The sequence below is a fragment of the Xenopus laevis genome, chromosome 5S (genome assembly GCF_017654675.1).
Source record: "Xenopus laevis strain J_2021 chromosome 5S, Xenopus_laevis_v10.1, whole genome shotgun sequence".
In the NCBI taxonomy this organism is placed as follows: Eukaryota; Metazoa; Chordata; class Amphibia; order Anura; family Pipidae; genus Xenopus; species Xenopus laevis.
The window spans coordinates 76,015,278-76,042,967 of NC_054380.1; the positions used below are offsets into that span (position 1 = coordinate 76,015,278).

At 38.2% G+C, this 27,690-nt stretch overlaps 1 protein-coding gene and 1 long non-coding RNA gene across 2 annotated transcripts; one reads left to right on the forward strand and one right to left on the reverse strand.

Annotated features, from left to right (window-relative positions):
- On the reverse strand, positions 1-21,370 carry LOC121394251. Its single transcript, XR_005961586.1, has 3 exons — positions 21,276-21,370; positions 544-625; positions 1-220 (listed from the first exon to the last, which is right to left on the reverse strand). It is a non-coding gene; the product is annotated as an uncharacterized LOC121394251 (long non-coding RNA).
- tent5a.S (terminal nucleotidyltransferase 5A S homeolog) lies at positions 20,890-27,428 on the forward strand. The gene is made up of 2 exons (XM_018265472.2): positions 20,890-21,591; positions 22,929-27,428. The coding sequence occupies exons 1-2, from the start codon at positions 21,163-21,165 to the stop codon at positions 23,706-23,708; spliced, it is 1,209 nt and encodes a 402-aa protein (XP_018120961.1). The 5' UTR covers positions 20,890-21,162; the 3' UTR covers positions 23,709-27,428.
- Positions 27,429-27,690: the final 262 nt, after the last annotated feature.

Below are 27,690 nucleotides of genomic sequence, written 5' to 3' on the forward strand. Positions count from 1 at the left end.
CACTTTTTGATACTTTATTGACTGGAAAAGCTTACAATATGCTAAGCCATACAGCAAACCAGTATTATAGATACGGCAACAAATCTGGGATAGTATAAGCATACATAGCAAAGAAACAAACACGCACTACATATATATACAAAAACTTAAAATGGTTGAAGGATGAACACAAGGTCCTAAACAAAATTGTCAGTCCAAGATCGTGAAATCCTTGATGCATCTATAACAGAAAAAGAAATATCAAATACAATTCAACATTTAAAAAATGGTAAAACACCAGGGCCAGACAGACTCACAGCAGAATTTTATAAACTCCTACTACCAGATATAACACACGCATTTAAACACTTTATAAACTGACACCCTACAGGGAAACTCACTCTGGCATGAGGCAAATGTGGCTAGAATCATATTGATTCCCAAAGGCAGAGATGAAACGGATACGAAATCTTACCAACCAATTTAATTTTTAAATCAGGATTTAAAAATTTTAAACAAAATAATGGCAGATAGACTACAACAAATATTACCCTCAATACTCACCAAAAATCAGGTAGGTTATCTCAAACATCCCTATCCAGTCCAAGCCCTCCGACAAGCTCTCACCGCAATTTATATTAGCAACCTGGAAAAAAGAAAACATGGAACATTAGTAAATCTAGAAGCAGACAAGGCCTTTGACAGAATAACACATGCACATTTACGTTGCTTTCTTAAATTTCAACACTTTGGCATACATATGCTAAATCTTTTTAAAAATCTACATTTAACACCCAGTACCTTTTTAACAGTAAACAACACTAATTCAGACAGATTTCAGATTCATAGAGGTACACGCCAAGGATGCCCATTGTCGCCCCTCCTATTCAAAGTAGCGATCGACACACTCTTAAGACACATACTTAAAAATCAGCAACTGTTTGACAATAGGTCAAATAAAGTTAAAGGTGGTAGCATTTGCTGATGACATACTATTGTTCCTCAATCAACCTAAACGGAAATACCCGTTGTCCTACAACTCATAGAAAGGTTTGGTAAAATAGCAGGATTACAAATAAACCTGGAGAAATCAGATGCACTGCAACTACACCATTCCGACCCCAAAGACTGGCTCCCACACTTCCCTTTTAAAAAATCCAAACATAGTATTAAATATTTAGGGATCAGACTACCATCACACCACAAAGACACATATGCATTATACATACAGAAAATAATAGACAACATTCAACAGGAGGTGCATCAATGAAAACCAACCTGACATTCCTAAGCAATATACATTTCATTAAGATGATTTTCTTCCCCAAGTTACTACATACCTTACAGATGTTATTATATTACATTACAAGTCAACAGATCTAAAAAGATTAAACCAAGTATCCAGAACCTTTATTTGGAATAAAAAGCGTCCGAGGATGAGTCTCTTTAAATTGCAGCAACCTAAACATTTAGGTGGAACTAATCTTCCTAACATTAAAGAATATAACGAAGCAGCGCTTCTCCGCTATGCGGGAGACTGGATCCTCAATAGAGATCTTTACACAATCTTTAGATCAATAAACAACTGAAAACCACTCCCTGAATTACATTCCCCAATAAATAGTATCCCACCACTATTGTGTAACAACCCTATATTTTTAGATACATATAAAGCCTGGCACGCGGTTAGGAAAAAACAAAAACTCTCACCACTCATTTCCCCATACTCATTGTGGTTAGGTAATGATAACTTCCCACTAGGTAAACGAAATCCTACTCTCTCGCAGTGGAGTGAAAACGGACTACAAAATCTATATGACATAATGGACAACAATTATACAGTATACTCCAGGGAAAAACTACAGGACAAATTCCCATTTATAGCACAATATATATTTATAACTCTCCAAATTCTCCACTTTGCAACAAGTGAAATAAAAAAGCTGCCAGATAACGACAAAATCAACCCATTTAATCGAATCTGGAAAAATAAACACAACAAACAAACAACTTCGCAAATATACCAAATAATCAGAACATTAATTGATATAGATAACGAACAAAGGCCGGGCTTTACATGGACAATAGACATTACAAACACTACAACCTCTGAAATTTGTAAACAACACACGAGTATTGTAAAGTTACTTCCAGTCAGTAGATATCAGGAAATGGCCCTACAAATACTCCACAATTACTACCTAACTCCAATTAGGAGATATAAAATGGGAAATCTGCCCTCGGACAGTTGCCCTTAAGCCGATCTAATACATAACTTATGGTCATGAAAACCTTTGGAAGAATGTTACAGAATATGGTGCTCAGGTGACTGGTAAACCCTTTCAGGCACAACTAGAATGGGCAATGTTAAGTAATACTACTATTTATACACAGTTGAAAAAAACAAACAAGAACCTCATTGGAAGACTGGCAGCGGCTGCCCGGAAAACGATATTGCAGCACTGGTTAAACAAAGATCCTCCCACCATTACGATAGTAAAACAGAAATTACCTTTTCCATATGGACTGGCTAGAAACCACAACGAGAAAGGAGCAGAACACCACACAATTTCTTAAAACATGGACAACATACATAGAATCCCTACCACAACACATCAGACATCTTACAGTACATACATTCTAATGTACAACATGGTATGATACAGCATTGCTTACAGAACAGCCATTAGTCATGGAATCGTCCCTCAGAGACCAACTACAAGACCAGTGACAACCAAGTCATGCACCCCCCAGGAGCCACCTAACTAACAGGTTACTAGCCTCCTATCCACAAAATCCCTAATAGGGTCTTCTATGTTGTCATTTGAGCTGACAGTTTATTTAGTTAATATAGTTAATATTGTTATCATGTCATAAGTAGCTAGATACATAATGTAAAGATAACAAAACAGAACTCTACTGTATAGTCATGATTGCATAAACATTATGTAAAACTCTTTAAATAAAAACAAGTTTAAAAAAAACAATATATTCTTCCATTATGCAAACAACTGAAATATTCTATTTTCTGAAAAAACACTTCAACCAAATCCACACTGACTTTTTCCCCTATTTATCAATACATTTTTGCAAAAAATTCTTGTGCGGGAAAAGACCCGATAAAAGTGTGAAAGAATCAGAATCGTACCAAAAACTGTGACCTTTTCGGACTTGACGCCAAAACCTGCAACTTTTTCAGTTTTGATGCCTGAAACCACAAAATTTCAGATTACTGAACCTAACCCAGAGCAGATCAGAATATCTGCAAAATGTTAACAGGGCATCTGCCATTGATTTCTACATGAACTCGGCAGGTCTTAGTTGGAGTACTTTTTTATTCTGACTTTTAGGGGCAGATTTACAAAATTCGAGTGAAGAATTCGAATGTAAAAAACTTCGAATTTCGAAGTATTTTTTGGGTACTTCGACCATCGAATTGGTTAAATTCGTTCGAATTCGAACGATTCGAAGTAAAAATCGTTCGACCATTCGACCATTCGATAATCGAAGTACTGTCTCTTTAAAAAATACTTCGACCACCTACTTCGGTAGATAAAACCTACCGAAGTCAATGTTAGCCTATGGGGAAGGTCCCCATAGGCTTGCCTGTGATTTTTTGTTCGAAGGATTTTCCTTCGATCGTTGGATTCAAATCCTTCGAATCGTTCGATTCGAAGGATTTTTCGTTCGATCGAACGAAAAATCCTTCGATCGATCGATCGAAGGATTTGCGCAAAATCGTTCGACTTCGATATTCGAAGTCGAACGATTTTAGTTCCCAGTCGAATATCGAGGGTTAATTAACCCTCGATATTCGACTATTGATGAATCGGCCCCTTAATATCATTGGGGTTTAATAAATCTCTAATAATTCAAGAGTTTTTTTTCTATGAAAAAACAGGACTTTAATAAATAACCCCCTCAGTCTCTGTGCACTTTTCTTCTTAGAGAAAGTTTTATGTAGCGAGAAACCCTTTTATGTACTTATGTTACGACGTGCACTTAAAGTTCACAGTAATTCAGTGATCTTACAGCTCATTGCATCGGTTAGCAACACATTTCTAATCAACATATGTGCCAATTATTTGTAGAAGAGATTTGTTCAAGATGACAAAAGAAAAACTGTAAGATGAAAAAAAGAAGAAGCAGGAATGGCAATGAGAAAGGCTAAAGACAAACTGGTGAAATCAGTAGACATGAATGCAGAAGAGAAGTAGAAGTATGAAATCATAGAATTATTCTTGCTGGCAATCTATTCTGATTTTTTCCCCTAGAACAGGATGATATCTGGCACTAGCTACAACAGTGCTTGTCTATCTGAATGTACTGGTACACCATGACCTTGTACTGCACATTGCGTCTTTCTGCTACAGTGCACAATCTGACCTCCTTTGCATATAGAATATCTTTATACATCACAGAACTCTCTGTGCTACCTGGATGAATGGTCAAAGTAAACATTATACGTTCAATGGTGCTACCTGGTCATAAAGAGGACATTAATATTTCAATGTGATCACCACACACAGATTAAACACAAATTACTGCAGATATTTTCTAAGACAACTACGTAAGAATGTTTAAAATCCTGCAAATGAAAGGAGCTGTGTACGAATAAAACAAATATCTATTTTGTACAGATTTGAAATTTAACATGAAGGATCTTAGGTAACAAGCAATCTAAAAGGAGAAGGAATGTTGCCAATCATGATTGTATTCATTTACCCCATGCAAGTTCTCCTATCAGTAAAGAAAACTGTCCTTTTCACTCTAATGCAAATGCGTCAGCCCTGGGTAGCAAATAAAGAAGTGGAAGAAGAGGGTCAGTCCATGGTGCTCACTGTGAAGAACCCCAGGCCAGAACAGTTTTCTGCCTGTGTATCAGGTAAATGAATACAATCATTTGTGGCACACCCAGTGATTTTAACTTTCCTTCTCCTTTAAAGGAGTTTGTTGCCAATAGATTAGCTACAACAGTGCAAGCTAGAAAACCATTTCTATTCTTTACAATGCTTTTCCATACCAGAATAAACAGCTCTAGACACTATGGGGCAAATTCACTAACCTGCAGAGTTGCATTAGCGCAGGCTTCGATGCACTTCGCCAGGCAAAGTTTCGCCAGGGCGCCGCTAATTCACTAAAATCCAAAGTTGCACTCAGGGTGGCGAACGGTAGTGAAGTTGCGCTAGCGTTAATTCGTCAAAGAAAGCGAAGTTACGCTAGCGATGCCTAATTTGCATACGGCGCCAAGTTAAAGTACAATGGACGTATATGTAGCAACAAATACATTACACTACACAAGCCTGGGAAAGCTTCATAAAATAAAATAGAGGTGTTATATTGCCCTACACATGTGCCCACTGTATAGTTTAGGTGCCATATGTTAGGAAATGTAGGGGGGAAGGAGGGTACCCCCAAAAAAATTTATGATCTTTTTCAGCCTATCACCCTTAAAACATGAAAAGATGCCAGCGTTTTTTGGGACTTAGAAAAAATCTCAACTTTTTTTGAACCAATCCCTATCTACTCTATTGCACTTCACCTGGTCTGAGGTGGCGAAGGCAAGTCTGGCACAAGAGGTAACGTTCAGTTAGTGAATTAGCGTAGTTACGTCCCTTCGCCATAGTGCAACTTTGCCTGGCGTAAGGGTGCGAAGTAGCGCTAGAGTAGGTGCACTTCGCTAGCGAATTTATACCAGCGCACGTTAGTAAAATGTAATTAATAACCAGTGTTTTTGTTTTAGTTGTAATATTGGTGTGCAGACAGCCATCTCTGGTCATTTTGCATGGTCTTGTGCTTTCAGGAAGAGCCAGTGCTGCATTATGGAACTGCTTTCTGACAGGCTATTGTTTTTCCTATTCAATGTAACTGAAGGAGTCGGAGTGGGACATGGATTTTTACTATTGAGTGCTGTTCTTATATTTACCAGGGAGCTGTTATCTGGTTACTTTCCCATTGTTCTGCTGGAGAGGATAATATCACTCTAACTTGCAGTGCAGAAGTAAAGAGTGAATGAAGTTTATGAGAGCACAAGTCACATGACTGGGGGAACCTGGGAAGCTGACAATATGTCTAGCCCCATGTCAGATTTCAAAATTAAATATAAAAAAAATCTATTTGCTTTTGAAAAAAATGGATTTAGTGCAGAAGTCTGCTGGAGCAGCACTATTTGCTGATGATTTTGAAAAAAAAACATGTTTTCCCATGACAGTATTCCTTTAAACACAGAGCTTACTTAGTTCCTTTTCAGCGTAGTAAAACGGGAAGTTGAATTTACAATTAACTTTCAGTATGACATTGATATGTTAAGAAAATTTGCAGTTTACTTTTTTTGTTTGCAGTTTGAAGTATGCAAGCTCTGGTCTGTATTGGTGGCGTGGAAGTTTGTCTTCTGTGTCATGTTATGCTAGACCACAGCTATATGAGTAAAGAGTAAAAGAGCAGTTGAAATGAGTCAAGGTTGCCAAAAAAAACTGCATATACAAAGATTATCCATTTAAGTATGGGAACTTCTAGAAACATCTGTGAGTGTTGCACAAGAAATTTAGCAATAAGACTCTTATGGAAAACTTCTGTATTAGGTCAAAATATTTTAATAGGAAAAATACATAAGTACTCAAAAAAGTGAGTGCTCTCAGTGGGTTTAATTACTTCCTATGGGACTTGACAAATCTGAAACCTCCTGCCAGATTGAATTGCACATTGTAATTTTCTTGTTTACTATTCATTTGTAATACAACTGGTAAATCTTTCTGTACACTTCCACACACACATAGCAATGTTGCTCTAGTAGGGCAAGTTTTATTCTCCCACTGTAGATAACACATATTTTTGTTGGATTCCAGGAGTTGTTTTCATCTCACTGCACAAAGCATAATTTTCAAAACTACAAAGTAGGCCGGCAGTGTTTTAAAAATGCTAAAAAAAAATTAAAAATCACTGTAGCAGACTTTCCCTTAAAATGTCATTTCAAAAACATAATTACCTTGGGGCATGCATTATTTCCATTGTTTACTGCAGGAATAAAATATAAACCTCCTCTTTTGAAAAAAAAAAATGGTACGGTAGCCTTTTTAATTTTGTCAACTGAAATTCCTTTTTACAAATGTCAGATTAAAAAAGCCTTGCATGCCATTAGTCTTTTTTCCTCTTCTTAGTCCAGCCTGGATGTCTAGAGATTTGTATAATACCTAAAACGCTCAGTAGTTATCTGAAGTTTTTCAGAAGAGGACATGTGACAAAAATGGATGTGGAAAAAATGATATTGGTCTTAAATTAAAAACTAAGCACAATGTTGAACTAATGTGGATTAGCATTAAAAGTTTATAGAGCTTTAGTAATAATAATTCCTTTTCTTTTTCTTCCAAGACAGATTTTTCACAGTGATGGCTTTATCTTAGTGATCTCTATCTGAAGGCTAAGGAACAGCTAAAATCACAATTGTCCAGAAATATATTAACCCCTACCCTCTAGCTCAGAGGTCCCTTAAAAGTCCTAAGTGATTACATTTTAATATAATACATTACCCTTTTTCGGGTGTTAAATATTGTGCTATTTAACAGGACCAACTTTAAAGGGGAACTATCGCGAAAATGAAAATGTAATATATACCTACATTATATACATACATACATATCTTATCATGAAATAAGAAACAATTATCAATTATCTATTCTGCATTGTTTCTGAAATATTCAAGTGTACCTTTAATATTCCTCTCTCAGAATCTGTTTTTCTTCTTTCTGTCTTCATGCAGCAGTTAAATGTTATTTTTGGTGATTTAAATAGAGTGAGCTCTAATACATCTTCTAGGCAAAAGGAGTCCCCCCTATAAGATATATTGGATCTAACCGTCAATGAATATGTGACACCCAACTGCTGCATGAAGACAGAATGAAGAGAAACAGATGCTGAGGGAGGGTTAGTAAAGATAAGCTTGATTATTTCAGAAACAGTACAGAATTTTTAATTGACTGTATATAGAAAACTTCTTATTTCAGTATGCTGAAGCTTATATTCATTTTTAATAGCGCCCTTTAATGCTCATTTGCAACAAATAAGTAAGTACAAAAAATACACAGCATTAACTTCTACTACTTGAGCAGCAGTTGGTGAAAGGTTAATAGGATGAGTGCATACATTTCCAGCTTTTAAAAACATTAAGCTTGGCTAAGGTGTACTGACGTATTTGTATTGTATGTGACATTTAATTTTCCGTGCTTCGGAGCCCCAGAGTAAACATTTGTGACCTTATTCATAGGCATTTTAGTTACTGGGTAAGTTTAACCATTGAGTATATACAACACAGTAAAATACACAATACTTAACAAGTACTGATCAAATTATTAGTGACTGTATTTTGTCAAATGCAAATGGTCTTTTTAACTACAGCTAAATGAAAGCACATTTTAATATTTGGTTGTACATTTGAAAGGCAAACTAACACTAAAATATACTGTTACATTTTGTTTTGAGGCACTACTGCTGAAAAACAATATTGTAGGCTATGAATAGGCTATTATCTACATATACGGATACTTGGAAATGTGCCAATGGCTTTAAGTAAGTTAATTTTTGGGTTGCAATTTACTCAGTGAAGCACTATAGTCTTTGAACAGCTAATGTTTAACCTGCTCTATTACACTCCAAAGCATAAAAGGGCACATTTTGAGTGATGTAAATGTTTTTTATTGTTTCTAAAAGGTTTTTTTCACTACTGGTTTATTAAGCTAACAATGTGTAAACAAACGATACAATAGAGCAGTTTAGAGGAAATATAAGTACTTAAAACTTAAAGGCAATCAGTAGTTATTATGAAAAATGTGCTTTCATCTTCAGTTCTTTACAGCAATCTATGTTATTGGGAGTAAAACTGTGGAATGCTCTTAAAATACAACTGGGGATATATAATAAAGGGTCACATGAAAGTTGGCCAATATGCAGAATATGTTGATCCCCCTTCAGGTTTGTGGTTTGAGTTGCCAGGGTACTAAAAGATGGTTATTTGCTGTAAATCAAAGGAATCTACCACATCTGAAGTGATGTTGATTTCTCAACACAGAAAGTTTTAAACAGAATGCAACTGCACATTACATTCCAATGAGCAAGGAAAAACATTTATAGAGGTCTAAAATTGTGTACATTCCCTTTCAATATCTATAAAAAAAACTTTGACACCTGGATACCTTTATATAACAATAGTATAACATACTGCAACATACAGGGATTTTAAAAACATGGTATGCTATAATGTGATGGTTAAAACAATTTTTATAATAATAATAAATAATCTTTCCCATTGGGTAAAATATAAAATATGAACTGCTCTAGAGCGCCTTAAAGGAGAAGGAAAGCTCCAAGACAGTTTATTGCCAACAGATTAGCCACAATAGTGCAAGCTAGAACACTATATTTATTCTGCAGAATGCTTTACCATACCAGAGTAAACAGCTCTAGACACTGTCTCTGTTTGTTTAGTATAGAAGCTGCCATTTAAGCTTGGTGTGACATCACTTCCTGCCTCAGTCTCTCCCTGCTCACATACAGCTCTGAGCTCAGATTACAGCAGGGATGGGAGGAGAAAGGGGGAGAGGAGCAAACTGAGCATGCTCAAGCCCTGCCCTGGAGGTTTATGCTGAAAACAGGAAGTCTGATACAGAAGCCCATGTGTACACAATAAAAGGAAAGAAATTCTGTGTTTCTTTTGACAGAGGACTCAGAGCAGCACTACTTTGAGGGTTTACTGGTGTATTTATATAGACCTTTCTGATAAAGCTTACTTACTTTTAACCTTTACTTCTCCTTTAAGAACTCAATATGCATGTTTTATCTATAATGAACATAATACAAACAGTGTTAATCCCTTTTACAATACGAGTTGGGATGTACTGCCTTTATGGGATGGGTATATACTGTGTAGCATGCTTGATTATTTGCACTTACGAAATAGTCCTTGAGCCTGGTGCATGGTGTGGCAAACAGGTACAAGGTACAGCATTTCTAGCCTAATTCGCTGTTGGGCTTGAGGTTCCATTATATCAGATAATACTATAGGCAGTTGGATGTGATATGCACTTCATCATGCAAAGGGCAAAGCACCCTGAAAGAGAAGAGTACGGTGAGCCTAACTATTCACCAGACTGAACAAAAGTACAGGCCAAAACAAAGAATCCAAAGCAGATATATGGTAAGTGTCAATTGCATATAGTGCCAATAAGTTTATTAAACAACGTCCCTAAAGGCCAAATACTGACACCAGGAGTTCTATGTGTTTCCCACAGTATTGCCACGCTTCCTCAGGAGCAGATGCACCAGAGCTTCCTGGGTAACTGGTTTTGGGATAATAGATCTCATATCTATGTATGAAACCAAAAGTGTTACTTTATATAAATGTTATATCAAAATACTTATAGTTTCTAATGCAGGACTACACACTGCTCATTATATTTTGCACTGAAAAAGCACCATGCTACAAACTGACTAAACAACCAAGGGGCCTATTTACAAAAGGGTGAAAGCTTGCACCTGTTGCCTGTGGCCCCATGGAGACTTTTTGATCTGAAACTATAGCTGGTCCATGGTAACTCATCTGACATCTGACATAAGGCATCTGACTGCTTTCTTTACAAGGGACAAGTTCTTGTTTTGGCAGCAGTCACCAATCTTATTACAGTAGGGAAAAGAAACCTCCACAATATAATACATGGTGTTAAATAGTTAGGAGAACCTTGATTTTTTTCTTTGATATTCTTTGATATTGATTGCATCTATCATTAATTCTGGCCTTCCTCTTTGTCCCCTAGTGCTCTTTCCTTGGGCATATTTTACCAGCATGCCTCACCGTGTACTTCTAGATATACTGTTGGATAGCATGTCGGAAGCAGTAAGATAAAAAGCCTAGTATATGTACACAGAGGTAACGTCTGCTGGTAGAAGTAGGCATGTTGCCCGCTGCATCAAGTTCTGGGGAGAGATTTTGGTGAGGCCATGGCACCCTTGGATCAGGGACAAATCAATTAGTCTGTAGATCCTTCATCTAAGCAGTTAGCAGATACTTTTGGAGTTCTCTCTCTCTATGGGGTAAATTTACTAAAGGGTGAAGTGGCTAACACTAGCAAAAATTCGCCAGCGTGACGTCATTTTGATACTTCGCCGATTTACTAATGTGTGCTGGAGTAAATTTGCTAGCAAAGTGGACAAACTCTAGCGCTACTTTGCACTCTTACGCCAGGCAAAGTTGCGCTCTGGCTAAGGGTCGTAACTACGCTAATTCACTAAGTTGTGGATTTTCGTGAACGTTGCCTCTTGCGCCAGACTTTACTTCGCCACCTCAGACCAGGCGTAGTGCAATAGAGTGGATAGGGGTGGTCCAAAAAATATTGAAATTTACTTTTTATTGCACGATAGGCTGAAAAAGATTGAAACATTTTTGTAGGGTACCCTCCTTCCCCCCCTACATTTGATAACATATGGCACCTAAACTATACTGTGGGCACATGTGTAGGGCAGTAGAACACATTTATTAATGTTCCCTGGCGTTGTGTAGTGTAATGTGTTTGTTGCTGTATATATGGCCATTGTACTTTAACTGCACGCCGTATGCAAATTTGCCATCGCTAGCGTAACTTCGAACCAGTGATCGTAACATCGCAAGCGCAACTTCGCAAATTTACATAGCGCCCGCCCCTATGCCTGCTGTCATTTGTCTCCCCTGTACCTTCCCCTTTATTTGCACAAATTTTGGAGAATTGGGGATTGGCGCACGGGAAGTTTAAAAAACGACTGTATCTCCCGCACATTCCCCAGTGTTTCTGAACCAATGTGGGTGTGGTTGGGCAGCAGGCTGCCCCCTAAAATCCTGCCGCCCTAGGCCCGGGTCTTGGAAGCCTTTCCACAAATCCGGGCCTGACTTCGGATCTTCGTGAATTTGTGAAGCCCTGGGGAATCTACCCCTGGCGAAGTGCTGGCGCTACTTCGAAGGTAAGTAAATTTGCCTATGTATATATATATATATATATATATATATATATATATATATATATATATATATATATATATATATATATATTCAGTAAAGTTTATTTAAAAATTAAATAATGTTTTATTAACAAAAGACTAACGTTTCGGCCTCTCCGAGGCCTTTCTTAAAGTGAAAGGCCTCGGAGAGCCCGAAACCTTAGTCTTTTGTTAATAAGATCGAACGCGAACTCAAAATGCGAACGTTCCCAAACGTTCGCGAACATTCGGCGGACGCGAACGGTCGAAGTTCGGGCGAACAGTTCGCTACATCCCTACTAGCGGCCACCGGGAGACAGAGGTGCCAGTCGGAAGCAGTAGCGCGCTATGGGAGCCGATTGAGGTGCTGCCAAAGTAATGCTTTGTGAGTTGTTGGAAGTATAGATCCCTGTGATGGTCACATGCCAACGTTGCACGATAAGTGGGTAGGTGACTCCTGTCACAGACAGCTACATTGTTTCGGAACCGAAAGGTGGCTATGTAGATGGATACTGACGGTGATACTGCTCTATATACAATTCCGTACCTGAGTTTGTGGCGACAAATGTGATGGGCGAAGGGACCTTACCATAGCTCTGCGATATGCTGACAGGTACACTTTACGCCTTACAGGTACACTTTACGTCTTAGTAAGAGGCGATCGTTGCCGAATATTTTTAACTCAGACCACAGACGTTGGGCTGGAGACCCGATGATGTTTTTAACCCCACGCCTGGCCACAATATATTTTATTTCACTCGGGTGAAATGATTTTAAAACTGGGGATTATATGATACACTATGATTGAAACACTTTGTTGTATAATGTATACTGATGTTATCAATGTTGAGAAGCTCAGACCACGTCTGCCAAGTATGTCCCTCAACCCGTGGCGCCATTTTGGAGAGGGTTTAAATAGGTAAGTTTGTTATGCACAATTTTCTAGTCCTTAACACGGCGCAAGTGAGGAGCCGAAACGTTAAATAATTTTCACTTATTTTCCAAGACCTGATTGGTGCGGTCTTTTCATTGTGGTATATATATATATATATATATATATATATATATATATATATATATATATATATATATATATATATATATATATATATATATATATATATTCAACTACAAGAGGTCCTCTGCACTCAACCCATTATCAATATATTCAAGACAGAGACATTTTGTGCATACTGCTACTAAAAAATGCCTTACCCTTTAAACAACACAGGGATTGTTTTTCCATATATTGCAATATATTGAAGCTGGCCAACTACGTCAAAGTCATCCCATATCTGGCCAGTCCTACGCTTAATTTTCATCTGATTCATTAAGAATTCAATTGCTTCATTATACATTTTACAAAGGGACTAAGTTTTACCTGCAACTTACTAGCTGCTTTCAAAGTAAAACTCCCAAACTTGGCTGCCCTTTCATTAGACACCAGTGGGATCACCTGACTATAGCTGGGAGGGGTGGGAGCTACAACATGGAGCTGGTCACTGCTCCTGTATAACTATAACAAACAAGGGAAAGTTGTGCTCACCACAACTTTCCCTTGTGCCTTACCCTTTAAACAACACAGGGATTGTTTGTCCATATATTGCAATATATTGAAGCTGGCCAACTACGTCAAAGTATACAGGAGCAGTGACCAGCTCCATGTTGTAGCTCCCACCCCTCCCAGCTATAGTCAGGTGATCCCACTGGTGTCTAATGAAAGGGCAGCCAAGTTTGGGAGTTTTACTTTGAAAGCAGCTAGTAAGTTGCAGGTAAAACTTAGTCCCTTTGTAAAATGTATAATGAAGCAATTGAATTCTTAATGAATCTTAATGAATGAATGAATGTTTAAAGGGTAAGGCATTTTTTAGTAGCAGTATGCACAAAATGTCTCTGTCTTGAATATATTGATAATGGGTTGAGTGCAGAGGACCTCTTGTAGTTGACTATATGTATTTTGTGGTCACACCCTCATTGCACCCCCGCCTAATGGTTTTTAAAATAGTGGTGAGCACAACTTTCCCTTGTTTGTTATATATATATATATATATATATATATATATATATATATATATATATATATATATATATATATATATATATATATATATATATATATAAAACAAAAATGGGCCCTTTGCACACCAACAAATCACAATACACCAGGTGCTGCCGCAAAATCGAATATTTAACAGTCCATGGGTAGTTAGCAGCGCACACTGGAATTTTTAAAAAAACGTAATTTATTTGTTAAATTTTAAAAGAGCATAATGCATGTATTATGCTCTTTTAAAATTTAACAAATAAATTAAGTTTTTATACTTATAATTTTCTCATATTTTACAACAGGGTGAAAATTGGTTGCCACATTTCTCTGTTGGCAAAATGGATGGTGACATCAGGGGCAAACCAGTGACGTGAAGTGAGAGCTTGGGTGTAAAGGGGTGGAACTATAATATTGGTCGTGAGGATATGCACAATTTGAGAAGTGCAAAGAACAGAGTTATATCTGGATTTAAGAGGTCTGATACCTGGAAAGGCAGTTTTGAACCAGACAGTCCAAGCAAAAACCAGACAGCTGACAACCCTAAGTATTTTTTAATGAGTCGTGCGACATCACTAAACACAGTTTATAAGAAATATTTTGGGGGTGGGCATAGTTATAGTTGCATGCATCGTTCACAGACCAATCTCCTTTATCGTTAACTGTCCTTTAAATAAAGTGTTTTGTATTTAATAGTTTCTTATTAACAACCTATTATGAAGTCTCATTGCAAAGCTTACTTCAGTGTGATGAGTCAACATTTCTTGGGGGTTTGCATTTCTCAATGGTTTATGGGCAAAGATCTACTCTATAAAATCTGAATCACAGCGCTACAATGTATCCCTCTCTATATAAAGGCCTTTTATGCCACTTTATTTTAAGTCACCACAGGAGTCCTTGGATCACCGCCGATGTAAAACTGTACCGACACCAACTTTGTGGTTTCTTTAGGATGACTTTGTACATTCAGCTGGTAAGCATTAAAAACAATAAGGTATCACATAACAGGCACTACATACTAGATATTCTGAAACACACAGTACACCATTCATCGACCTATTTAGATGCCAATAAAACTGACCCTTAGGGCAGGACTGGATGATGCGTTTTGACCCCAAGACGTCGCAATGCGACTAAACAAATGCGACGTGTCGGATGGTTTCGTGAAAACGGAAGTGAAGGAGAATCTCATGTAAACAACTACATTGATCCGACTGTCGGATGAAAACGCAGCGTTTTCGGGTCAAAACACATCATCTAGTCCTGCCCTAACTGCCAGATAGCAGGTAATGGTGAGGTTGAACATTGAGGTTGGGCATGGTGCACAGATTGCAATCCTTGCCATCTTGGCCTATCTCTAAGTATATTGTAGGATCTACTGTAGAGATTTGTAACACTGTCCTAGAACAAAGCCTCCATTTAACTCTCTCTCTCTCTCTCTCTCTCTCTCTCTCTCTCTCTCTCTCTCTCTCTCTCTCTATATCCTGTATAATAGCCCCGTAACTGCACATGCAAGCAGCAGAGCACAGTGTCAGAAGGTGCAGCAAAGCCCTTAATGTTTGGGCTGTACTTCCAAGAACCCCCTAAATTGTGCTTCTAAATGAAGGGCTAGTTAGGGGCAGGCAGTGGGATGCATATGTGCATCAAGGGGCTAGCAGCAGGTCTCTGTGATCCTAAATGCAGTACAGGGGCCTGTTACTCATTTAAGAAAGGTAGAATGCAGTGTGAAAATTGCAAACAAAAGTGCCCAAGGTAGAAAGTGCAAGTAAATAACACTTCATAGTAGAGAGTAAACTACAGTGGTTCATCTTTTTATTCACCAGTTAGCATCCATATTTCAGTGTTTGTGCCTGCTATGTGCTTTCTGCATGCAGTGCTCTCCAAAGGCCTGTATTTATCTATTCCTATATTAGGAGACAAATTATTTCTAAATTGCCATGCATGGGGGAATTTACAACAGGTGTAGCTATGCCTCCTGAGCAACCATAGCAACCTGAGTTTTAATTTCATTAGTCTGCAGTTAACTATTCACCATTAATTGTGAAAGGATGCTATTTGTACCTTCTCTGGAGTAAAATATTTCTGTTTATTTTGCAGGGCTGCAATTCCTGGCTTGGTTTCACCACCAATTAAAAAAAGGAAGGTTCTGGTGGAAGTTACAGACCAACAATATCTGGGGAACCAGGCACAAATAAAACACTGCCATAAAAGTATGCCAACATTGAAACTGCTCTGTATAATGGACAATTTGGCAGGAAAGGAATAGAAGATAGAGGAGCTTCTTAAAGACAAAAGGTAAAGCTTTATTCTTTGTACTTTGCAGTATTGCCTGTTCTGTGTCTGAAGCACAAGAGCTGTGCTTTAGTGACAGCTGAATTTCTGCTTTAAACAAGCTCTCCTGTCACTTGTATGCTCCTGTGGGAATTGTTGCTTTGAGAATTCCTTGCAGCGACTTAGGAATATTTGTGTAAATTAATTATATCCAATGAAAAGGCACCTTTATTCCCTAAAGCAAATAATTGTATCTGGCAGGCCTTGCAATGCCTAAATTACTGTTAAGTCCTCTTCAGAACTCCTCACTTTCATAATGCTCTTTTGTTGCTCTATATTTTGTTGTCTACCACTCATACACCCCCAATTCTCTTTGCATTGAAATGCATGAGCTTGCAACTTTACTGATCAAACATTCTTACATTTTTTGTTGCAGTTATGAGGTGTACTAGCATCATCCAACTTACTAAAAGAACATGAAGAATATGTGCATGGAAAAAGGAGTCAAAATCTACTAAATATAAAAATGGGATACTTATGCAAACAAAATATTTCAGGTTTTTTTTAACAATATTATATTAAAAAGACAACATTGGGCTTCAGTAGTTGAAATTAAAATAAAACAAAGAACGAAATGACAGTGTTGGATTTTAAATTCAATAAAGAGAATGTTGGTCAAGGGGCTGAATACTATTGCATAGCATTGTATAACTACAAGTATGGGACCTGTTATCTAGAATGGCTAGGACCTGGGGCTTTCCGGATAACAGATCTTCCGTAATTTGGATCTTTACCTTACGTTTCTACCTTACGTCTACTAGAAAATCATGTAAACATAGGCATTAATTACAAGATATAATTAATCCAATAAGGATTAATTATATCTTAATTTGGATCAAGTACAAGGTACTGTTTTGTTATTACAGAGAAAAAGAAACTAATTGTTAAAAAATCTTAATAAAATGGAGTCTCTGGGAGGCCTTCCTGTAATTCAGATCTTTCTTGATAATGGGTTTCCGGATAACGGATCCCATACCTATACTCTGTCTTTAGCAAAACACTTAACCAGCTACATCATTTTGCCAAAAGATTCCCATAAAGTACAAAATGATCCCTTAACAACAACAAAGAAGTTGAAGTATTTTTCCAGGAACACTTTTGACCTCACTTACAATCCAACCATGCTTCTAGCTGTGCCAAACACTGATGGTAACTGAAGAAAATGGGTTAATAGGGCTTTTTGATTGGTGACATTAACATTAATTTGAGTGACCATTAAAGAATTCGGAAGATTGTGTTGTTACTGCTGAAGAATGGGTCAGACAAATCTGGGTGACTCCAGAGAAATCCCGGAGTACTGACTCAAATATATGGTACAATGTAGCGGGCTGGCCGGCCGGGTTGCCTAGGGTTGCCTGGTAGGCTTGGCCCGGCCCTGAGGGGCAGTGATGGACTGGCCCACCGGGAGACCAGGAAAAGTCCCGGTGGGCCCAGGTGTCAGTGGGCCCTCATGCTGCTAAACATTTAGCCTATTTCATGGTTATTCCTTATTTCTATGAGAAAAAGAGGTTAAATAGATGGAATAATTGATTATAGTATGTAAAGAAAAGAGACTAGGGGAATAGAGGTTGAGTGAGGAGATGAAGAATAATAGTACTGAGAGTGGGCCCTGGGCTAAGGTTTTTTGATGGGCCCCTGGTCTAAGGTTTTTGGGTGGGCCCCTGGTGTCCCAGTCCAACACTGCTGAGGGGGATTATAGTATGAAACTCAGCTCAGATCAGGATATCTTCCAGTTGTAAAAGGGACATCTGCCATTGACTTCTACATGAACTTGGCAGGTTTGAGATGGAGTATTTTTTATTTAGATTTTTAGCAGCCTCAGGGTTTAATAAAACAATGAACAATTCAAGTTTTTTTACCTACAAAAAAATGGTGTTTTCCCTTTTAAAACTCCGACCAGAAAAATTCGGACTTTAGCAAATAACCCCCCTAAAGTACAAATATCAAAAGAAGTTATTATGATACACTGTACATGCACGTGTTATAAATCTGATGTAGGTGCCACATTAATATTCTCAACATGTATTTTAAGCATAACAACATCCACTAATAGTAGGAGAACTCACAAAGGTAGAGTCATGGCCCAGGTGCTCCTGCCCCGGACCCTCAGCTCAGGGGAGTGGACAATCCATATGGAATGTGAAAAAGGCTTAGGGCACTCTAGAAAGCCACATATGGATCAGACCAAAAAACATAATTTAAAAAGTAGAATAAATCTTTATCTAAACAATCATCTTGAGCCTTATTCGTTTCGTGTCCCTAAGACACTTAATCATAGGCATGCACATTAATATTGCCATAGACTATTGCTTTATTTGAGCCCCATACTGTATAACTACCTATATTCAGTACCCATTGGTACTCAAACTATGGAATGAATAAGGATAACCTATGCATCACTGCCTAGGCAATAGAAAAAAAAAACAGAACATAAAGGCTCACAAATATGGTATATTTCCCCTTAAATGCAGCATTACAGACTACATTACTTTGCTTTAAAGTAAACCATATTTTTTGTATCAAAATTCTCAAAAGTCACAATATCAATACTAATATTTTTCTTTTTTCATGTTGTTGTCAGCAAATTGTTGTTGTATCTGTTACACTGTGAAAATCCTAATTCAACACCCAATGTACACAATATCATCTTAATACCTTGTTTGTACTGCGAGTAGGCATGGCTTAGGTAAATGCAGACAAGGCTTGTGAAATGCTTAGTGAAGGATCCAGCCTGTCTTTTTTTATCCTGTCTGATCTTTTCTGTATTTAATTGCAGTGGGGGAATTGGATAGTCCCGGAGCTGCTCAGACACCAAGACTGCATGTGTGCCTCTTTCTTTCAAAAACAAATATAGACCTAAATGCCTACTTGAGCTGCTTTTCTACTGTAACATCTGTGAAAGGAGAGGAATAGCTCATTTATAAATTTCTTAGAATATCTCTTCCTCAATTTCATTTAACTCCTGAAAGGTACAACATCCGAAATGAACACAGAAGAGGGTCTGTGCTGGAAACCCACCCTTCCATCTGGCTGTTTTACATGAAACGGTTGATAGGGGGCACTCTTGTCTCGCCGCTGAACTCAATGCGCCCCAGGGCGAGGAGCCAGATACATTTCATGCTATTGCTTGGCTCTGTCAGAACCGTGTGAGAGCGGGATTGCAAATGATCATCCATAATTCATTATCTATTCCCTTTCCGGAGATTAAAAAGATAAAACAGCAGCTTTCTACGCAAGCAAAGCGTTGAACTTTAACAAAGTGCCAGAAGTCATGCACATGCTGTTTTGCCTGCCTGTAAATCTGCCTAGTATTTGGCAGAATATGAATTTCTGTAAGCATTAGGGTTGCCACCTTTTCTGGAAAAAATATAATTATATATTTATCTTTTTTCCTCTATTAATAACATTGAGATCAACCATCATTTTTACAGGCCAGGCCCGTAAAATACCGGCCAGGTGGCAAACAGTAGCCCTATGCAAAACATATACAGACAACCTGTTCTTCCTTTAAATCGCAGGTCAATGGAAACATGACACTTCCCACTGTTCATCAGCCCTGGCCAGAGTTATAGCAAAGGGGTCCCTGGTACGGAAGGAAATCTGGGGTGTATGTTGCATAAATCATGTCTGTCCAGAGTGCAGCAGCTGTTGCTGAACTATACCTATATCAACACCTGCCAGCATCCGGCTTTCACTGAGACGCAGGTCAGAAATCCCTGCAATATATATATACTGAATTTAGAAGCACATTAAACAGGTTAAAATCCTCCTCCGTGTTTATAGTTCTAATAAAACAGCTTCTCCCTGCTATTGTCTACGCGCCGCAGAGTTCACGAAAAAAGCGACTGACTCCGACACCCACCCTCATCCCTCATGGATCGCTCTAGTGTCATGGATCGCTCTAGTGTGTCACAGCTTGAGTCACATTTGCGTAATCGCATTCTGATTGGACGGCGCCGGTTGCCAATCACATTTTAGTGGCATATCCCCGAGAGCTCTGGAAGCTTGCAGGCGTCTCTACCTGAACTTCTGTCTGATTATTATGTGACATGGGGGAAGCCCTGGGTCCAACTAACAGCTCAGGGGTGGGGGGGTCTGGGGGGGTCATCCCTGTTTTTCTGAATGAGTGGGAGACTGGAGGCTGCACTTATGTTGGGGGAGGAAGATGACACAGTGTTCCAAGGCTTATATAAAGTATAATACCAACAGCCTTCCGGCCCAGCGGCAGCCCAGACGTTGAGTTGGAAGTACCCAAGTGGCACCTCAGTAAATTCAATGAAAAGTTTGGACCCCCATCATACACCAAGGAGTGGGCTATGCCTTCGCTATATATTTCTAACGCCAATACCTAAAGTCTTTTCGACTGGAAGACCGAAAGCTACATTGTTCCATGGCAGCTTTGACCATATGTCCCACAGTCCCATGCGGGTTTCAGTACCTCAAAAGCAGGGTTGGCTGGATTACCCAGTCTGCATTAGGGGAGAACAGCTCGGGCACATAGCTCCGCTGAGGGGCGGGACGTGTATGAGGGGGCGGGGCCGGGTGACACTCGCAGACATAGAGCCCGTGTATATAAAGTAGAGAGAGGAAAAAAATCGCAGGCAGAATTAGTGTTGTAGAGCGGAGCTGCGGAAGGAGCATTGAGTACATGGCACTGGGAGTAGGAAGTAGCACCGAGGAAAGCCATTGCGCAGCAAATTAGTGGGGCTTTAGGAGCTGTTTGTAGACTGCGCATTAGTGCTTTCCCGGGCTTAGAGAGACTAACTGGCCATAAGCTGCCCCTCTGCTGCGATTTGGCAAAGGTGTAGGGAACCATGGCAGACGAAGAGCTCTCCGACCAGAGCGGGATAAGCACGGGCAACTGCGATAGCGCCAACTGTAATGTTCTGAGCTGGGAGCAAGTGCAGCGGCTGGACGCTATCCTTACCGAAACTATTCCCATCCACGGCCGCGGCAACTTCCCGACCCTGGAGATGAAGCCCAGTCAGATCGTGAAGGTGGTGCGGAGCCGCCTGGAGGACAAGGGGATACGAGTCAGGGATGTTCGGCTGAACGGCTCGGCGGCCAGTCACATTCTGCACGAGGACAGCGGCTTGGGCTATAAGGACCTGGACCTCATCTTCTGCACCGACCTCACAGGGGAGGCCGAGTTCCACACTGTCAAGGATGTAGTGCTGGACTGCTTGCTGGACTTCTTACCTGAAGGGGTTAACAAGGAAAAGATCTCGCCCCTCACCCTAAAGGTACAAAAAGTATTCTGTGCAGAGTGTGTGTGTGTGTGTATGTGGGGGGGGGGGTGTATTTTAAAGGGAAATGTCCTCAGTTTCGAAATGGCATTTACTATACTCCCATTTATTATTAACATTATTATTATATTCGTTGGAGCTGCCACACTGCCGCCTCTTCTGAGACACAATTAATCCTTTACCACTGACTTTAGTGAAACCGAGCTCTCAGATGTCACAGAAAGCATAGAAGGACTGCTAGCAATCACAGTACACTTAAACAGCCAAGCATTGGCTCCAATCCAGCAATCTGGTTGCTAGGGTCCAAATTACACTAGCAACCATGCACTGATTTGACTATGACACTAGAATATGAATAGGAGAGGGCCTGAATAGAAGGGCATGTAATAAAAAGTAGCAATAATGCATTTGTAGCCTTGCAGAGCATTTCATTTTTAGATGGGGTCACTGACCCCCATTTAAAGTTGGGAAGAATCAGAAGAAAAAAGTTAATCGTTTAAAACCTATAAAAAATAAATAATAAAGACCAATTGACAAGTTGTTTAGGTCATTCTATAACATACTGTAAGCCATCTTAAAGGTGAACCCCCCCCTTTTAGCTGTAAAAGAGGCCCCGGGGGAATGTGCCCTATACCTGCCCATTCATGTCTAAATTGCTGTATGCTTACTGTGTCTGGTATACAACTCCAAGGAGGATTCTTGCATTTTACCAACAGATGGAGAGCTACAGATATATATATATCCAGACGCCATATTTTATCAGGGTAGAATATTGCTTATAGAAGCGGAAGAGACTTTTTCCATTAGTGAAATTGTGACTGAGAAAAAAATGTTCATTTGCCATAGCTTTTCTGCACTCCTGCTGTGCACTTTAATTAATGTGCGTGCAGCCAGAGGGCCCTGTGGCGTAGCACCTAACTAAAGCTCTACTACAGACTATAGAAAATTAATTTTACCCTCTCCGTGCCAGGAAGATCCAAATCAACTTCCATAGCACCCAAGTTCAGAGGGTTTTGGGTAATTTATATTCTTTAACCTGCAGTGATAGTGAGTGAGGATATACATATTAAGAACATTTTTGACACTCAAATAGTTTAACAAGTGTCATTTAAGTAGACCTACAGGAATACATATAAATAGTTTTGTCTTCTTAAATCCTTTTGTTTCTGCTTTAAGGGTATAAATGTTTCACAGTGCAGTGCTGTGGCTTTGTTTACCACAGTTTTTTTTTTCCTTCCAGTGGTTTGCAGTTCATGTTAAGAAACAAGGATTGTTTGTCTGTCTGGTTCTCACTTCACTTTTGTGATGGTTTTGTCTTATATTTCACATTGCAGGAGGCATACGTGCAGAAAATGGTAAAAGTCTGCAATGACTCCGATCGATGGAGTCTTATCTCCTTATCCAACAACCATGGCAAAAATGTGGAACTCAAGTTTGTGGATTCTTTGCGGAGGCAATTTGAATTCAGCGTTGATTCCTTTCAGATTAAACTGGATTCTCTTTTGCTGTTTTATGAGTGTTCTCAGAACCCAATGACTGAAACTTTCCACCCAACCATTATTGGGGAGAGTGTTTATGGGGACTTCCAGGAGGCCTTTGATCACCTTTGTAACAAGGTTATTGCCACCAGGAATCCTGAGGAGATCCGTGGAGGTGGCCTTCTCAAATATTGTAACCTTTTAGTAAGGGGCTTCAGGGCAGCTTCAGAAACAGAGATGAAGTCCCTGCAGAGGTACATGTGTTCTAGATTTTTCATTGACTTTTCAGACATTGGTGAGCAGCAAAGAAAGCTGGAGTCTTACTTGCAGAACCACTTTGTGGGATTAGAAGACCGCAAGTATGACTATCTCATGACTCTTCATGGTGTAGTCAATGAAAGCACAGTTTGCTTGATGGGCCATGAAAGAAGGCAGACTTTGAGTCTTATCACCATGCTAGCAATTCGTGTCTTGGCTGAACAAAACATTATCCCTAATGTGGCTAATGTAACTTGCTACTATCAACCAGCACCATATGTAGCTGATGCTAACTTCAGCAATTACTATATTGCCCAAGTTCAACCTGTTTTCACATGCCAACAACATACATACTCCACTTGGTTACCTTGTAATTAAGATTGAGTAAACAGTTATTAGGAGGAAAATGTTTCTTACACTTACAAAAAGGGGGAACCCAATTATTACAGTGTGGTGCGATTTTGTGCAGTCATGATCTGCTCTAGGTATGAATCTTTGTGAAGCTTGTGGTTCATGTGGTTACATGGGTGCAAGGCCTAAGCTAGACTATTGTAATTGGGTTAAGCTCAAGAGCACAAGCAGCCTATTACATTAGTGATCACCACCCTTAATGTATAAGGGATCAACAGTAAACAAAAGTACAGGCTGGCAGTCCAGCTCAGTTAATATTTGAATTCAAAAAGTTTCATGGACTTTGTGTAATGAAGTAAATATTCCAAACGAAGGATTATTTTTGGATTTGAAGCAAGTACCCTCTTAAAGTCAAAGAAACACAGCTTGGTTGAAAGAAATACCCCTTTCCAAGGAGAACGATACAGTTGCAAATATGATAAAACAAAATGGTGAATGCATCATTCATACTTTATAGATATGAATGTGCAAGAGTTTAGTGGCAGCAAAGAGGACCAAAGATTTCTTAAAGGTGTATAGCCTAGAGGAGAGCCTATATACCGTATGTACTTGTTACCTTACTGTATCAAAGTGCCTGTTGCTTTCATAAAATTAAGAAAACATTTGTTTTTTTGATTTCATCATATCTATATTTCAGGTATACTAGGGAAAATACATTTTTACATTTGTGATCTGCAGTGGAGTGAATGCCCAGTTTTTCCTTAGCAAATACATTTATGTTTATATCAGGAGGACACAGAAAGGTGTATGGTATACCTGCACATTCACAAGGATACATCAGAAATAGAGGTCAGCTAAATGTAGCACTTAGGGAGAGTTCATAAAAAATGGGTTAGAACATTTGTACAGTACAAGCCCTGCAAAGATTTCCTTGTCCACGCCTGGATATTATGTCTTATATATAAAGGAACACAGATGAATCATATACTTATTTATGCAAATCACAAACAGATGCAGTTGTCTAACCAGCTGATTTTGTAAGTTTCATGTTTGATTATATCTGCCTTTGAATATTTAAGTAACTTAAGCACACTGATGTGGCTGAAAAACTGAACACAATTGTAAAAGCAAAAATCAAACTTTTGAAATTTAAGTTGCACCAGTGAAAATGAAAGTGAATCTGAACACAACTAGGTTTGTTCTTGTTGAATGCTCAATTTATTAGTGCAATGTAAGACCACTAGGGGTATTTAATTGGACTTTTGACTTGCATGGTTTATTTTCTTTCAGCATTTGTTGTCATAATGAAACTACCAAATATTTTTACACTAGATGTTCAATCAGTGTTTACAGTGCTAGTACTGTATCTACAGTTAATTCTTATTCTACCTTTATCTCTGTAAAAGCCAGAACACTGTTTAAAGAAGCATTCATGGTTTTCATTTATATCCTTATGATATGGTGTGAATGCATGTTTCTCCCATGTTTATTGTAAAGACTTTATGAGACTCTTGTCAACAAAACTTCATTGTCAGATTGCACACCAAAGTGTAATGACCAGATACTATTGTAGTGAACCCAGGGTGTGAAATCATTTAACAGTGTTTAGTCTTTTTTTTTTTATTTGTCATTCAAAGTTTTGGCCTGCTGCATCAATGTGATGTGAAGGGTTTGCAACTATATTTAGTTGAGTTCTGGACAAATATTAAAGTTTGAATTATTGAGGCAGTTGTGCCAAGTGGTTTTATGAAGTGACACAACACCTTAACAGCTTTTTAAATATTTTTGACATGTGCAGTCTTAACGTTTATTTGCCTATATATTTAAATTGTGAAAATGGAATTCTTTTTGCATGAGTTACAAACCTGACAGAGGAGTAATAAATACTTAGTCTATTTCTAAGTGGTGCTATAAGGCCTAATGGTGCTGCTTGCATTGCTATTAGTTGGTGTGAATATATTAAACATAATTGAGGTCCACTCACCTGCTGAAAACTTAAGAATATAGTGACGCATAGGTTTATTAGGTAAAAAAGGATGTTATTGTACTTCATAAATTTGTCCTTTAAATAGCAAATAATTTGATTATATAACTTAAAAGAGTAATTTAATAATATCTGACATAGGATTTGCTGCATTTTTGTTTCTGATAGACTCTTTAAAAGAATCCTTCTTTTCAGAGCTCCCGAAATCTGAGCCCCACCAACCCCCACACACATTTAGATCAAATGTCTGCCTTCTTCTCTGTATGTCACTTACGATTATTTTAGCAGGAACCTGATTTATTTACTGTAGCACCATTCTTGTGAAATATGCAGGATCTGTTAAAGCTATTGCACTGCCACTTTCTGTTTACATGAAAATTTCTGGCTTTTTCTGTGACTGCTCCTGTCTATTTTATGTTTGGTCAGTGGAGAGCCTTCCTTGATTAATTGTTAGGAGGAAAGGTTTGGTTCCCATGGCTCAGTCATCCGACAGTAAATCATAGTTGAGATGTGCTTTTATAAATCTGAACAGTAGATATTCACAGGGCTTATGTGTTGAATTGAAAGGGATGGCTGGGGTAATAGGATCAGCTGGTGATGGGGTATAGCCATTCTTACCACAACTATTTGTATTGCATAAATAACTGATTTCTTAAATAAAGGTGTTGGAGTATTTAGTTGTAGCAAATCTACAATAATACTGAATTAAATTGTATTTTTAGTAAATTATCCGTGCAGATCTTTCTCTAAAATATATATTTTAGAATTTTAAATAGGACTGCAGCTGGTGTCCTTCTGGAACGGTTCTAACAGCTGTGTGTCATTTATATTTCATATGGTAAAACTGACAACTGAAAACTAATTTTGAATGCTATTCGGGCTAGAAGTTAATGGATCTTACATGTCGATCATCTAACTTGATAGATATCTGAAACAGGAGAAAACAAGGTCCCCTTTCAAATAAATTACTCTAAAGTCAGCTGTTTGTCTGAAAGACAGATTTATTGCTAATCTATGTTAATAACCTAATACAAATGTGATGAAACATCAGATATTTTTAAAGCCAAACCATTGTATGTTGCACAAAAAATCAAGGGAGTATAACTCTACACAGATACAACGAATACAAATACCAATTTCAGAATTTTCTTTTTTCTAAAATATTATTTTGCTTTATACACTGTTGCTTTACATAACATAGAATATTATATTCAGAGCTTTCACTGATTCTTGTAAGATGCTTTTGTACATGAACTTTTATTATGCTGTTAATTGATGGCTTTGCCAATTACAAAAAAAAATATTTTCTTTAACATTTCATTGTAGAAAATGTCTATTAGGTGATTCTGTAAAAGTCAAAAAATGTCTGTTATTTAGAAATGTAGCAAGTCTTAAATTGGCATGTGGGAAAACAGAAAATATATGTATTTGTAATCTGGTTGCTTACAAAATATGATTGTGTGGATTAATTGCAATTAAATAAAAAAGCTTGACTGCTGCAGAGTCTTGCAGCTTTTCTACAAGGCTGAATGCAGTTGGGTCTCCTCCCTCCTCTCATCATATAAACATTGCCTTCTCAGAGACTCTCTGTTGTAACAAACTACTTCTTTGAAAAACATTGACCATAGATCGTCTAGAACAGGCAGGAAATCAGATGATACACATGTTGTTTGCATCCATGCTAAAGAAAAAGGATTGTGAATTTTGTTTACAGCATCCAATATTTGGATATATTTTGTAAATAAAAATGATATTTTTTCTAACTGTTTCTTGTCTTGTTTTTTGTTTTTTTTTTAAATATCCTTCTGTGCTAAAAAATGTAAATCTTGTCTTTTACAATGCTGGAAATGCAGCAGATTAGTTCTTTAAATGTGAAGGAAATGGTAAAACTATGTGAAATTTATCAGAAAGGTCTATATAAATACACTAATAAACCCTCAAAGTAATGCTGGTCTGAGTCCTCTGTAAAAAGAAATGCTACGTTTATTTCCTTTTATTGTGTACATATGGGCTTCTGTATCAGAC

Coding starts and splice junctions, on each gene's coding strand:
- tent5a.S (XM_018265472.2), top strand. CDS start 21,163: ATGGCAGACGAAGAGCTCTCCGACCAGAGCGGGATAAGCACGGGCAAC. Junction 21,592..22,928: donor TCTCGCCCCTCACCCTAAAG/GTACAAAAAGTA, acceptor TTCACATTGCAG/GAGGCATACGTGCAGAAAAT.